Genomic DNA, 13,613 nt, shown 5'->3' on the forward strand with positions numbered 1-13,613 from the left:
AAGGAAGGAAGGAAGGAAGGAAGGAAGGAAGGAAGGAAGGAAGGAAGGAAGGTTGGTTCTTCTAGAGCTTCACTTTATCCCCAAAGTACTACGATTTGCTTTGGGATTTTTAAATTTTCAGAGCTAGTATCTCTCCAAAGATATTTGTTGTTTATTTGTTGTTGTTGTTGTTGTTTGTTTTTTTGAGAAGATGTTTCTCTGGCTGCCCTGGAACTCACTCTGTAGACCAGAATGGCTTTGAACTCACAGAGATCTGTCTGCCTCTGCCTCCTGAGTACTGGGATGAAAGGTGTGTACTACTGTGCCCAGACTTTTGTGTGTTTGACACAGGGTTTCTCTGTATAGCACTGGCTGTCCTGGACTCGCTTTGTAGACCAGGCTGTCCTCAAACTCACAGAGCTCTGCCTGTCTCTGCCTCCTCGAGCACTGGGAATACAGGTGTGTACCACCGCCCCCAGCTCAAAGGTGTATTTTTGTAAACTAAAAGCTCTTGTGTTTAATTCAAATTTCTTTCTTAATTTACTCCTTTAAAAAATTTTTTTGGGGAGCTGGACATATGGCTCAGCGGTTACAACACTGACCGCTCTTCCAGAGGACTGGGCTCAATTCTTAGCACCCACATGACAACTTCTACCTGTCTGTAACTCGAGTTCCAGAGCTTCTGACACCCTTACATAGACATACATGCAGGCAAAACAGCAATTCACAATAAAATAAAATATTTTTTTTAAAAAATTGTTTCAAGACAGGATTTCTCTGTATAGTCCTGGCTGTCCTGTAGTTGAGGCTGAACTCCAACTCAAAAGATCTGTCTGTCTGACTCATGAATGCTGAGATTACAGGCATGAGCTTCAGCCACTACTGCTGTGACTGACACCATTGCCCCGCCCCCAGCCCCTGCCTCTTTTTTCTTTAATTAAGATTTTGGTTCTGATAAACTCATTCTCAGTTTTCTACTTTTCTGCTTTACATGTCCTTGTTTTTCTGAAATTTTTACATAAAAAAAGGAGGAGCTGTTAAAACAGCTCAGCCATTAGGATGACTGGCTGCTCTTTTAGAGGATCAGGGTTCAATCCCCGGCACCCACACATTAGCTCACAAACTTCTATGACTCCAGTCCTGGGTGAGCCAACATCCTCTTCTGGACTCCATGGGTTCTACATGCGTGTGATGCACATACACTCATGCATGCATACATACATCCATACATCCATCTATGCATTCAAATAAAAGAGCCGAACACATAAAAATTAATTTATATTTCAAACCTTCTAATTCATCATAGTAGGACTTCCAAGTTATATTGTGTATATACATACATACATTTTTCACACCACACACAAACATATACATCAAATACTTAAAAAATTTTAAATTCTGGCAACCAGACAATAGGTATAAATAAGCATAAAAGCAATAGCTGTGCAAATCTTTAGACATAATCTAAATCTATGAAATTTACAGCAGGGAATTATTAAAACAGGGTCTCGGGCTGGAGAGATGGCTCAGAGGTTAAGAACACTGGCTGTTCTTCCAAAGGTCCTGAGTTCAATTCCCAGCACCCACATGGTGGCTCCCAACCATCGATAATGAGATCTGGTGCCCTCTTCTGGTGTGCAAGGGTACATAAAGGCAGAACACTCTATACCTAATAAATAAATCTTTAAACAACAAACAAACAAACAAAACCGGGTCTCATCTAGCGCAAGTGACCTCCTGATCCTCCTGTTTCTATCCTCCAAACACTGGGATTACAGGTGTGGAAGCCACTATACTCAGCAAGCATCATTCTATTTGTACTCCATCCATCCATCCATCCATCCATCCATCCATCCATCCATCCATCCTCTATCTGCCTATCTACTTACCTATCCACATAACTACCTACCTACATTTTTACTTATGTTTTTCTGGCCAGGGTTTCCCTGTATATCCCTGGCTATCCTAGATATGGCTCTGTAGATCAGGCTCATCTTAAACTCACAGAAATCTGCCTGCCTCTACCTTCCAAGTGCAGGGTTTAAAGGCATGCCCACCACCACCCAGCTCTATTTGTACTATTTTAGAGATATGATCCATCAGTTTGAATATGTACTTTCATATTTTCCAAAATCTGTATTAAACACTTTATTTGTTAATAAGAATTCACAAACTTTTACTGCTAAATATGTCTCGCTATATGATGTGTCACAATAAATTTGTTAACTCAGTTTTTGTTTATTTGTTTTGTCTGTTTGTTTTTTAAGACAGGCTTTCTCCTGTGTATAGTTCTGGTTGTCTAGAACTCACTCTGCAGACCAGGCTGGCCTCAAACTCACATAGATCTACCTGCCTCTGCCTTTTGAGTGCTAAGATCAAAGGCGTGTGTCAGCCATTAAAGGTGGCCTAGCCATAACCCAGAATTTTTAAAGGGGAAGAAAAGACCTTAATTCTTTAATCTGTAAGCAATAATACGGGGAGAAATGGCATGTTTGTCTTTGGAAGCAGTAAAATGCATCATCTTTCATAAGATTTCACAAAAGACACATTTCTTACCTGTTTGTAGAGTACTAGGAAAAGACAAGGTGACTTTTTCATCTTCATTCTGATAGTTAAATCCTGTAGCATGGATTTCTAGAAAGAGAAAGAAAAAAATTACTTCACAAATCTAACTACACTGAAAAGAACAAATCTAGACTGTCAAAATCAACATTAACAAATTTTCTACTAAACTGAATGAAATATTCTTGTTTTATAAGACAGGTGAGGCTATACAGCCCTGGCACTATGTACCCCAGGCTGAGCTTGACCTCAGAGCATAACAATCCTCCTGCTGTAACCCTCCAAGTGATAAAATAAAGCGTGTGTGTGTGTGTGTTTGTGTGTGTGTGTGTGTGTGTGTGTGTGTAGAGCTTAGAGGTCAGTATCAGGTGTCTTTCTGGATGAACCCACCTTATTTGGTTGGGGGGGGTGGCTGTCCTGGAACTCACTATGTAAACCAGGCTGGCCTCAAACTCAGAGATCTTCCTGACCCTGCCTCCCCAGTGCTAGGATTAAAGGCTTGTATTACTACACCCAGCTATCCACATTGTTTTTTGAGACAGGGTCTCTCACTAACCTTGGAGCTTACTGAGGCTTCCTTCCAGAGATCCACTTAGCTCAGCTCACCCAGTGCTTAAGTTACTGAGTGTGTGTGCCATGCCTGGCTTATTACATAGGTACTGAGATCTCAACTCGAGCCCCGACATGGCAGTTTACTCAATGAACCTACCCCAGTTTTTGTCTACAGAAACACTTCACACTGGCAAGAAGTTAATAAAACACAAAAGAATGGGAACCTGAGAACAGAACAGTCCGGTGCTGTATTGCTACGTTCCATTCCACAGGACATACTTCCAACTATAAATACAACTAGGCTATGTAACTACCGAGGAATCAAATTCCCTCTTTAAGTTTTCTCAGAAAAGAGAGTAGTCATATATCTGAACTCTCTTAAAGTAGCTTGTACTTTTGGAGCTTTTTCAATCATCTTATGCTAACAACTGTAAGTGGAGCATTCCTTAGCCCCAAATCAAAGTCTTGTGATGCCCTGAAACTGCATTTCATGACGCTTAACATAAATGGCCAAAGGAAAAATAAAAAGAGCTCAATATCATCAAGGAAATACAAACTCAAACCACCACCACTTACCACTGCACACACCAGAACGGTTGGCTTCACTGAAGTGGCAACAAAAATGTTGCCTAGAATTAAAGCTAATATTGTTGGTGCAAACATTCTCAAAGCCAACCTCGGGGTGAGGTATCAACTCGTTTCTTTAAAGATCTGCTATATCACGTTTAAGAACAACTGTTACAGAGCATGGGAGTGTAGCTCTGGTGCACAAAGCCTCAGGTTCTATTCCCCAGGACCCTCTAATATGGGACAGGTGGTGTGTGTCTATAACTGAAATCCCAGGACTCAGGACACAGAGGCAGATCAGAATTTCAGGATCAATCACAACTACATAGCGAGATCAGAGCAAACCTTGGCTACCTTAGATCCAAACAAAACAAAATGAATAATGCTCATTCTTACATGCCTTTCCTTTTTTAAAAAATAATTTTTCTATTTATTTGATTATTGTTTTTGTTTGTTTGTTGTTTATTGTTTCTTGAGACAGGATTTCTCTGTGTAGCCTTGACTGTCCTGGAACTAGCTCTGTAGGCCAGGTTGTCCTGGGTCCTGGAACTCACAGAGATCGTCTGCCTGTGCCTCCCTGCGTGGGCAACCATGCTTGGCTCCCTTTTTTAAAATACTACTTTATTCTGCATGTTTTCTTGTCGATTGTTAGGATATAATAATAGGTACTTGGGTTTTTCCCAATCGCCCTAGCTCATAACTCCACCCCCAAAGTAGGTCTTAAGAAAATAGGAAAAACTTAATCTTCCTTGCCTTTCTCTGCCCGCACCATCTCAGGAGATGCCCTGTGTCATACACAGGAGGCAGGAATGCTATATGGAGATGCCAAGAGGAATCTGGACAGACTATCCTGAATTTTCTCACCAATTTTGTTTTGTTTTGTTTTTTTGTTTTTCAAGACAGGGCTTCTCTGTTTGGCTGTCCTGCCTGGAACTTACTCTGTAGACCAGGCTGGCCTTGAACTCACAGAGACCAGCCTGCCTGCCTCTGCTTCCCAAGTGCTGGGATTAAAGGTGTGTACCATCACCATCACCAGCCTAAAATACTTTTTAAAAATTGACCTAACAGATAAATGTTTGTTAAAAATAATAGTAACACTGTTATTTGATTATATATGCCTTTAAAAAAAAAAAAAAGGTCAGTTGTTCTGAACGTGACTCATGAAATCAATAATTCTTAATAAAAATCACAGTTCACTGGAGTGAGGGAAATGGCTGAGGCAGTAAATTACTTTCAATGCTACCATGAGGATGTGACATTCGTTTGTAATACTAGCACTGAAGGGAGGTAGACATAGGAGGATGCTAGCTGAGACATGCTTGGCAGCCAATTTAACCTAATCAATGAGCCCAAGGTCCCAGTGGGAGAATGTTTTAAAAAAAACCACTCGCCTTTGATCCCAGCACTCAGGGCAACCAGGGCTACACAGAGAAACCCTGCCTTGTGGGATGGTGGATGGGGGATAGCTCCTGAGAACAACTAAGTTGATCACACACACAAATCTACAGATATAGACATTTATAAACACACAAATTCCAGCAAGTTACTTTATAAATAACAACTTAATTCTAAATTCTATATGGAAAAGCAAAAGACCCTACATAGTCAACACAGTACTGAAGAATAAAATCAAAGGACTACATTACCAAGGTTTAAGACTCACTGCATAGCTATGGTAATGAAAGCAGTGTGATTTTGGTGAGAATTATATACAAATAGATGAGAAGAACCCAGAGAGAGACAGATACAAATAATCAATCTTTGACCAAAAAACAAACAACAAATACAAAATAAAATACAATAAAATAAAATAAAAAATAAAATTAAAGCCAGGATTACTCCTGTAATCCTAGCACTTTGGGAGGCAGAGGCGGGCAGATCTCTGTGAGTCTAAGGCCAGCCTGGTCTACAAAGTGACTGCAGGACAGCCAGGGCTACACAGAAAAACCCTGTCTTGAAAAACCAACAAAACAAAACAATACAACAGAGAAATGGCAGTCTCAACAGCCACTGGAACAAAACATTCACATGCAACAAAACAAAAGCTTACACACTCATAATGAACCATCTACCTAAATGGAAAGCATGAAACTCCCAGAATGCAACACAGGAGAAAAATCAAAATGAATTAAGTATGGTGATAACTTTTTAGCCACAACACCAAAGACACGAATCCATGAAAGAAATGACTGATAAACTAAACTTAAATTAAAATTAAGCAAGTGCTTTCCAAAAGACACTGTCAAAATGAAACATTAAGCCATAAAATGGGAGAAATATTAGGAAATCTATCTGACTAAAGAGTTTTATTCTTAAAACGACACAGTAACAGAGCTGGAGCAAGTACAGCTGTAAGCCCAGCACTAAGAGTCTGAGGCTGGCCTGGGGCACATACCTGTAATCCCAGCACTTAGGATGCAAGATGATCAAAGGACCGTGCATGTGAGACAACCCAAACGATACAGTGATGCCTTCTCCCAAATCACCACTACCACCACCATAAAGTGGGCAAAGAAAGGATGGCTTATACCTATAGTCCCAGCTACTTCAGGAGCCACAGTAGACGCTGGAGCTACATGTCAGTGGTAAAGCACAGATTAAATATATACAAAGTACACTGGGTTAGATCCCCAGAGATCTAAACCGAAAAAATATGAAAATAGGCACACAGTACATCATCACAGAAATTTAAATAAAAACCACCACATATTCCTACATACGTATTAGAATGTCCAAACTCCAGAATATCAAATTCTAGCAAGGTGGTATAGCAACAGAAACTCCTTCACTGTTCACAGAACAGCAACTTTGGAAGCAGAAGTTGCTTACAAACCGAATACCCTCGGTATGGTATCATATAACTCCAGTTCTAGCGCTGGGAACATAGAAGCAGGAATCCAAGGTCATCCTTGGCTATATATCAAGTACAAGGCCAAGCTGAGCTATATTATATATTAGACCCTGCCTCAGAAAGATGGAGATTTCATTTTCTTTGTACCATTGTACATTACCCATCAATTATATTCTTTGGTATTTATACAAAAAGGACTAGAAACTTTTAAGTTAAAAAAAAAAAACCTGAATATGGATGTTTACAATTGTTTATAATTCATAAATGCCAAAATTTGAAAGCAGGCAAAACATTCTGCTAAGTAAATAAACTGTAGCCTATGCAAAACACACACATTTGTTTGAGACAGGGTCTCATTATGCAGCCCTGGCCAGACCTTACTCTATGTAGACCAGGCTGGCATAACTCACAGCAATCTACCTACCCCTTCCTCCTCCCAAGTGCTGGGATTAAAAGCCTATACCACCAAATCCTGTTGGAATATTATTCAGTGCTAAAAGGAAACAAGTTACTAAGCCACAAAAAGATAAAATTCCAATGTAAACTATTACAGTAAAAAGAGCCAATCAGGAAAGAGTGCATACTATATGATTCCTACAGTGACACTATAGAGAAGACAAAACTATGGGCACAAGGCTGGCGAGATGGCTCAGCAGCTAAGCACACATACTGCTCATCCAATTCCCAACACCCTCATCAGGCAGCTCACAACCACCTGTAACTCCAGCTCCAGGGGTATCCTACACTCCTTAGCCACTGTGGGTACCTACAATCAGATATACATACCTACAGAGAGACACACATACATATCATTTAAAAATTAACAAAAACCAGAAGATGGGGGAGGAATAAACAGGTAAGAGTACAGATGGATTTTAGGGTAGTAAAACACTTCCTTACGATTCTACAATGGTAGGTACTTTTCATCATCCAATTGTCAGAACCCACAGATAGTATACCAAGAGTGAAGCATAAACAGACCTTAGATGATGATGTTTCCAAAATTTATCAACTGGAACCACTAATTCCACCCCGGGTACAGCATGCTGACATTAGAGGAGCTACTGAGTATACAGAGCAGGGATTATATGGGAACTCTCTGTATTTTCTTCTTAGTTCTGCTATTAACCTGAACTAGCTCTAAAAGTTAAGGCCTATTTAAAATGAAATAAAATGGCCATTTAATTTAAAAAACAGGATATCCCGAAAGTTACTTCTATGTCAATGAACACAGACTACACATACCTTTATCCATTCTTCAAAGAACAACAGCACAGACGTTATATTCCCATTCTCCAAACTCATTATGTTCAGAAATAGTAAACCAGAGACAAAATTTAAAAAAAAAAAAAAAAAAAAGCTGGGCAGTGGTGGCGCACGCCTTTAATCCCGGCACTTGGGTGGGAGGCAGAGGCGGATGGATCTGAGTTTGAGACCTTCCTGTCTGCAACAGCCAGAGATACACAAAGAAAACCTGTTTCAAAATAAACAAAACAAAAGCTACCCCAGCACCCAGAAAGCTGAAGAAGGGCCGGAAGTTGTTAAAACAACAAAAACACTCTAAAAGTAAACTGTATAATTCACTGTAGAATTCAGTGGCAGAGTGCTCAGTATGCGCGAGACCTCTACCCTTGGTAGTTCATCACATGCCCAACCTCTCCACACAAGGCAGGCTGAAATCTACCAAAAGGAGCTAACTGATAACTCCTGAACATAGTTATTTATTTATTTAGGTAGTGGGGGTGAAACTCAGGGCCTCACATACGCTAGACAAGTACTCTACCACTAAACTGCACACCAGCCATAAATATTTTTTCAATATTATTTTCTGGGGGTGCACACCAAGACACAAATGTCAGGTTCCAGCCACCCTGTGGGTTCTGGTGCTCCAACTCAGGTCATGAGGCTGGGAGCGTGACCCACTGACCATCTTGCCCTGTCTTCAAATCTTGTTATCAATGGTATCACAGAAGCAAAACAGCAAATCAGTTCAAACAACTCAGTAAATACATTTCATTGTAATATAGTGTATTACACATTGTTTAGGTCAGTTTTCACTCAAAGTCCATAACTCTCAAAGCCGTGCCAGGAATGGCAAAACACACTTGTATTTATAGCAGCTGACAATTTAAACCAGTGAGCTCTGAACTTCAAGGCCAGTCTGGGTTACACACAATGGGCTAAAAGCAGACCTGCGCTACAGAAGACACCGTGCCATACATTAACTAAATAAGCAAACCTTTTCGACTCACTTTTAATCAGATGGCTATGCTCATCTCACTTCTTATACTGAGGTCCACGTGGTGAACAACAAGTGTAATATACCAGTTCCTTGGAATCAGTTCCCAGGACTCTTTCAGAAGTTCCAAGTTTAAGCAAGTTCAATGCAGCCTTCAGAAATGTTTTATTTGGAACTGGGAATATATCTTGGTGCTAGAGCATTTCCTAACATTCATGAAGCCCTAAACTCAATCTTTAACACTGTTAAATACTGTTTTGTTTTTGTTTTTTTTTTTAAAACTTAAGGGTTTTGTTTGTCTGTCTTTTGGTTTTTCGAGACAGGGTTTTTCCATCTAGCCTTGGCTGTCCTGGACACACTTTGTAGACCAGGGTGGCCTCGAACTCACAGAGATCCACCTGCCTCTGCCTCTCAAGTGCTGAGATTACAGGCGTGCATCACCACGTCAGGCTAATATATTTATTTTTAATTGTGATTTATTTATTTTGCTGGGCTGGGGTCAATTTCTCAGAGCCTCATGAATGCAGAGCAATCAATGTACCACTGAGGTGTATCTTCACATTTTGAGTATGTTTTTATAAGACAGGTATTCTTTTTAGTTTATCTTCTGTCCCATCAAATTTTTCCAATCCTAGCCCAATTCAGTCATTTTCTTGTTTGTCTGACTGCACAGGAACTCTTGAAGGAAATCCTTAGCCTACATCTCTATCTTAGAATTGAAGTTACATTCAAATTCCTTCCCACTGGCAGTATCTCCATGAAATTTTCTATTGCAATAGTTCATACGTATGGGCTGGAGAGATGGCTCAGCAGTTAAGAGCACTGTCGGCTCTTCCAGAGGTTCTGAGTTCAATTCCCTGCAACCACAGGGTGGCTCACAACCACCTATTCCCTCTACTGCTCTCTTCTGGTGTGCAGATGCGCATGCAGATAGAGCACTAATAAGCGTAAAATAAATAAAATCTTTTAAAAAATAGTACATACATTTTAGCATTATTTTGCTTTTATTTTTAGTCTTCCCATTTTAAGAGCCATGTGAATTTTCAGAATAATGACATTAAATAAGCCACTTCAAAGAGATGCTAGTGTTATCTATTTATACATAATTATAATGACAGAAAATACATTACTAAAAGTTAGAGAAGGGCTTTGGATCAAGTGTGAAGAACCACTACTTTGTCAGGTTTAACTATTTGCTCTGGTGATGTATCTGGCAATATCCTTTTATTACATTAGACACATGCACACTTCCATAAGCACACATTCAAATACACAACTGTACTTTAAGAACAATGTAACTTAGGCTCTTATGTAGATGAGCCAAAGCAATGCTGGTCAATCTGGACCTATGTGGGAGAGCTTCATACGGAGCTCCTTCCCCAGGGGCCCTTTCTCACAGGCTAATGCTGCATGCAGATTATCTGGTGGAATACACTCCGGGAGAAGCTGGCATAAATCTTGCAATGATCATTTTCTACGGGGCTTTACTCAAGCTGTCTATTAGACTCTTTACCTGTCAGAACCTGAGTTCAGGCACTCAAAGCTCCGTACCCTCTTGCAGAGGCTGAGACAATACTAACCCTGCACTGTGCAGGGAGGTGCATTCCTTGCACTGCCTTAAGTGCCAGTGACTTCACCAACCCTTGAAGTGCAGAACAGTAAAAAAACAGTTTTCAGCCATCTTCGCTTACTGGTTTCTCATTAGAAATATATTTTTCAATATATATATATTAGAAAGTAAGGTCTCAAATAGTTTCTGTTTTTTGTTTTTTTTTTTTAAGTTAACCATGCCTTAGAGTCTAATGGTCTCTCAGGACTAATGTGCATTTCACAAGATGGCCTTTCTTCATCAATTAAAAACTTGTATTTCAACAACATCAAGCTTTCAAATACTTTTCTGGTTGGTTTTACTTTAAAGCATCAAAATTCAGTGACTTCGGATATCTGAATCAATCTTTTGTTGTTGTTGAGACAGAGTCTCACTGTGCACCCCTGGCTGGCCTGGAACTATGTAGACCAAAGTGTCCTGGAACACACAGAGATCCACCTGCCTCTGCCTCTCCTGTGCTGGGGTTAAATAAAGGCATGCTTCAACACGCCTGACTGCATCAATCTTGCAGAAGGTAATCAATCATAAATATTAATGAGTACTTGATGAGATTAGCTAGGTTAAAATGTTCCCTTTTACCAGAAGAGAGCTCTGAAAAGAGCTGGGTCAAATTTATAGTCACTAGTTTCTAAAGAAACAACATACCATACTCTTCTGTAAGGTAGGAATCATAAAATGCTATTAGGTCCAAGGCAAAATTAAAGTGTGTGTGCGCCACAAAGGCCAAATCTATCCCTGTTCCTTATGCAAACCTTAAAATACCAAATCAATAAAATTACCATTTTGTAAATTCCATTCTAATATAAGATGAGCTTCCAAGTGACTCTGGGTTTCTGCTGAAGGTATAGGAGAAAAGGAATGGGAACTGTGCCTTAGCTAGTTCTGAAGGAGAATTTTGTTGTTTTTGTTTTTCTGAGACAGGGTTTCTTTGTGTAGCCAGCCCTGCCTGACCTCAAACTCAGAGATCCACCTGCCTCTGCCTCCCAAGTGCTGGGATTAAAGGTGTGCGCCACTACTGCCAGGTGGGAAATATTTTAAGTATCTAAAAAATGTAATGTTTTCCCTGACTCTCTCTATAAATTCTACCTCCTTAAGCATGCAGTGCCCTCCTACTTAAGTGATGAGAGCACTAAGTGAGCCCAGGTGCAGGCCACCACCAGCACAGTGCCACTCAAACCCTGGAAACCCCCAAACCCTTTCCTGCAGTTTGGTAAGGAAGTGTTTGTTCTTGTTTTTAAGTGAGCTAAAATGACAACTGAAGAGTGCATATTTATTTTACTTATCTGCATATCTATATACACTGCATGCCTCATTAAAACACTACACAGACTTAAATGTTCTCTAATTAAAAGCTAGCCTTGATGGAACTATCTCAAGTACTTCCATTTTTCTCCAGAGGTGAAGAAATTGATCATTCTTTCATTTACCAATCTTTCAAAAGTTGTCACTCACTCAAGTCCTTTTGAAGAATCTGTTTTTCTAAGCTTAAAATGCAGTAGTTTGACTTCACAAACTCCTGCAGCAACAGTATGGTTAAACACTATGACCTCATCTTCCTACCATAAGACATCTTACAGCATAAACTCCAGACCTGAAAATAAACCTGTATGCTTCTTTTCAACATAACATAAAGTAGAAAAGAATAAAATGTAGAAATTTTAAAGATACATCGCTAACTTACTCTATGTCCAATGAGATTTTCTACAAGTAACTAATAAAATATTCTGACAAGGAATGGCAAAATAAACACAAAAGTAAAAAGCAATTCGGCTCCATTCAGCTTAAATGGAAATAACATTTGAACCCCAAACCTACACACCATCTCCAACAGTTCTCATTTAAAGATGCTGATGGGGTTCACACACAGCATACACTTCTTGACCACTTCCGTGACTAACACTGTTATCTAGCTTCTAACATTAACACATGGCCTCATAAAGTTGGGGTTTTTTATTTTTTATTTTTTATTTTTTTTGGTTATGAGCAAGACTTACTATCTCAAGGAGGAGCTTATGGGGAGATACAAAGTGAATAAAGTGTAATTAGTAAAAAAATTTTTAAAAAAACTTACTATCTCAAGTTCAAGGGGTGAGGTCTTTTAAGAAAAATACACTTAAAACTAAGCTCCTTTGATGAAGCTTTCATGTTCAAAGTACTTAATTTAAAGAACAATTCATCATCAACTTTGTTATACTGGTTATTATATTCATTTTACATTTATAAAATGTGATTTCTCAGGATATCAACAGAAATTGTTTCATGCAGAATTTGAATTCTGACACTTCCTTTATCTCAGAATACACTTAGATAACACTATTCTAATAGTCCCATAAACAACCAACACACTTGCTTTGCTTTGTTCTTTTTTAAGCCAGAGCCTCACCACATAGAACAGATTGGCCAGGAACCTCCTGCCTCTGATGCCTGGCACATTTTAAAGTAATCAGTACTGATGTCTCAATTTGAAGGTCTGAGTCAGTCAATCTCTCTCAAGTACCAAATTAAAATGGAAGAGAGCTCTTACCTTCATCCCCTTCTGGCACATATGAAGCTGTAATAATGTCAATGTCAGCACAATTCATCACAATCTGATTGGTTGCCTGCCTCACCTAAGAAGAAGAGAAAAACCGGCTATATCAGAGACAGCACACAGTAGCCCTTTAACCTAATGTTTTAATGCAATTTTTAAAAACCTAGACTGACAGCCAAACATGGGGGCTCACGCCTTAAGTCCCAGCACTCGGGAGACAGAGGCAGGCGGATTGCTGTGAGTTCCAGGCCAGCCTGGTCTACAAATCAAGTCCAGGACAGCCAAGGCTACACAGAGAAACCCTGTCTCAAAAAAAGGCTGATTATGCATACAATGGTAAAAATAAATAAGTTGTTTTAGTACTTCAAGGCAATGCACATTTTCTAATTATATTAAAAATAATACATGTTTAAGTTTTTCATACTAAATATCTGATCAATAAAATCTTTTCATGATTCAGTGGCGGCACATACCTTTAGTCTCAGCATTTGGGAGGCAGAGGCAGGCGGATATCTTCATTCTAGGTCAGCCTGTCGACAACCCAAGTTCTAGGACAGCCCAGGCCACACAGAGAAACCTTGTCCTGAAAGCCTGAAAGCCTGAAAGCAAGCAAGCAAGCAAGCAAGAAAGAAAGAAAGAGAAAGAGAGAGAGAAAGAAAGAGAGAGGAAGGAAGGAAGGAAGGAAGGAAGGAAGGAAGGAAGGAAGGAAGGAAGGAAGGAAGGA

The 13,613-nt window shown here is 39.6% G+C and overlaps 1 protein-coding gene across 1 annotated transcript in view; it reads right to left on the bottom strand.

Annotated features, from left to right (window-relative positions):
• Positions 1-13,613, bottom strand: part of Npepps (aminopeptidase puromycin sensitive) — a 75,614-nt gene that overhangs the window by 48,264 nt on the left and 13,737 nt on the right. The window contains exons 2-3 of the mRNA XM_055619502.1: positions 12,884-12,968; positions 2,536-2,613 (exon numbers count right to left, since the gene is read on the bottom strand). Coding sequence (XP_055475477.1) covers positions 2,536-2,613; positions 12,884-12,968 — 163 coding nt within the window. The remainder of the gene's footprint in view (positions 1-2,535; positions 2,614-12,883; positions 12,969-13,613) is intronic.

The sequence above is a fragment of the Psammomys obesus genome, unplaced genomic scaffold, assembly GCF_907164565.1.
Source record: "Psammomys obesus unplaced genomic scaffold, mPsaObe1.curated_primary_1811, whole genome shotgun sequence".
In the NCBI taxonomy this organism is placed as follows: Eukaryota; Metazoa; Chordata; class Mammalia; order Rodentia; family Muridae; genus Psammomys; species Psammomys obesus.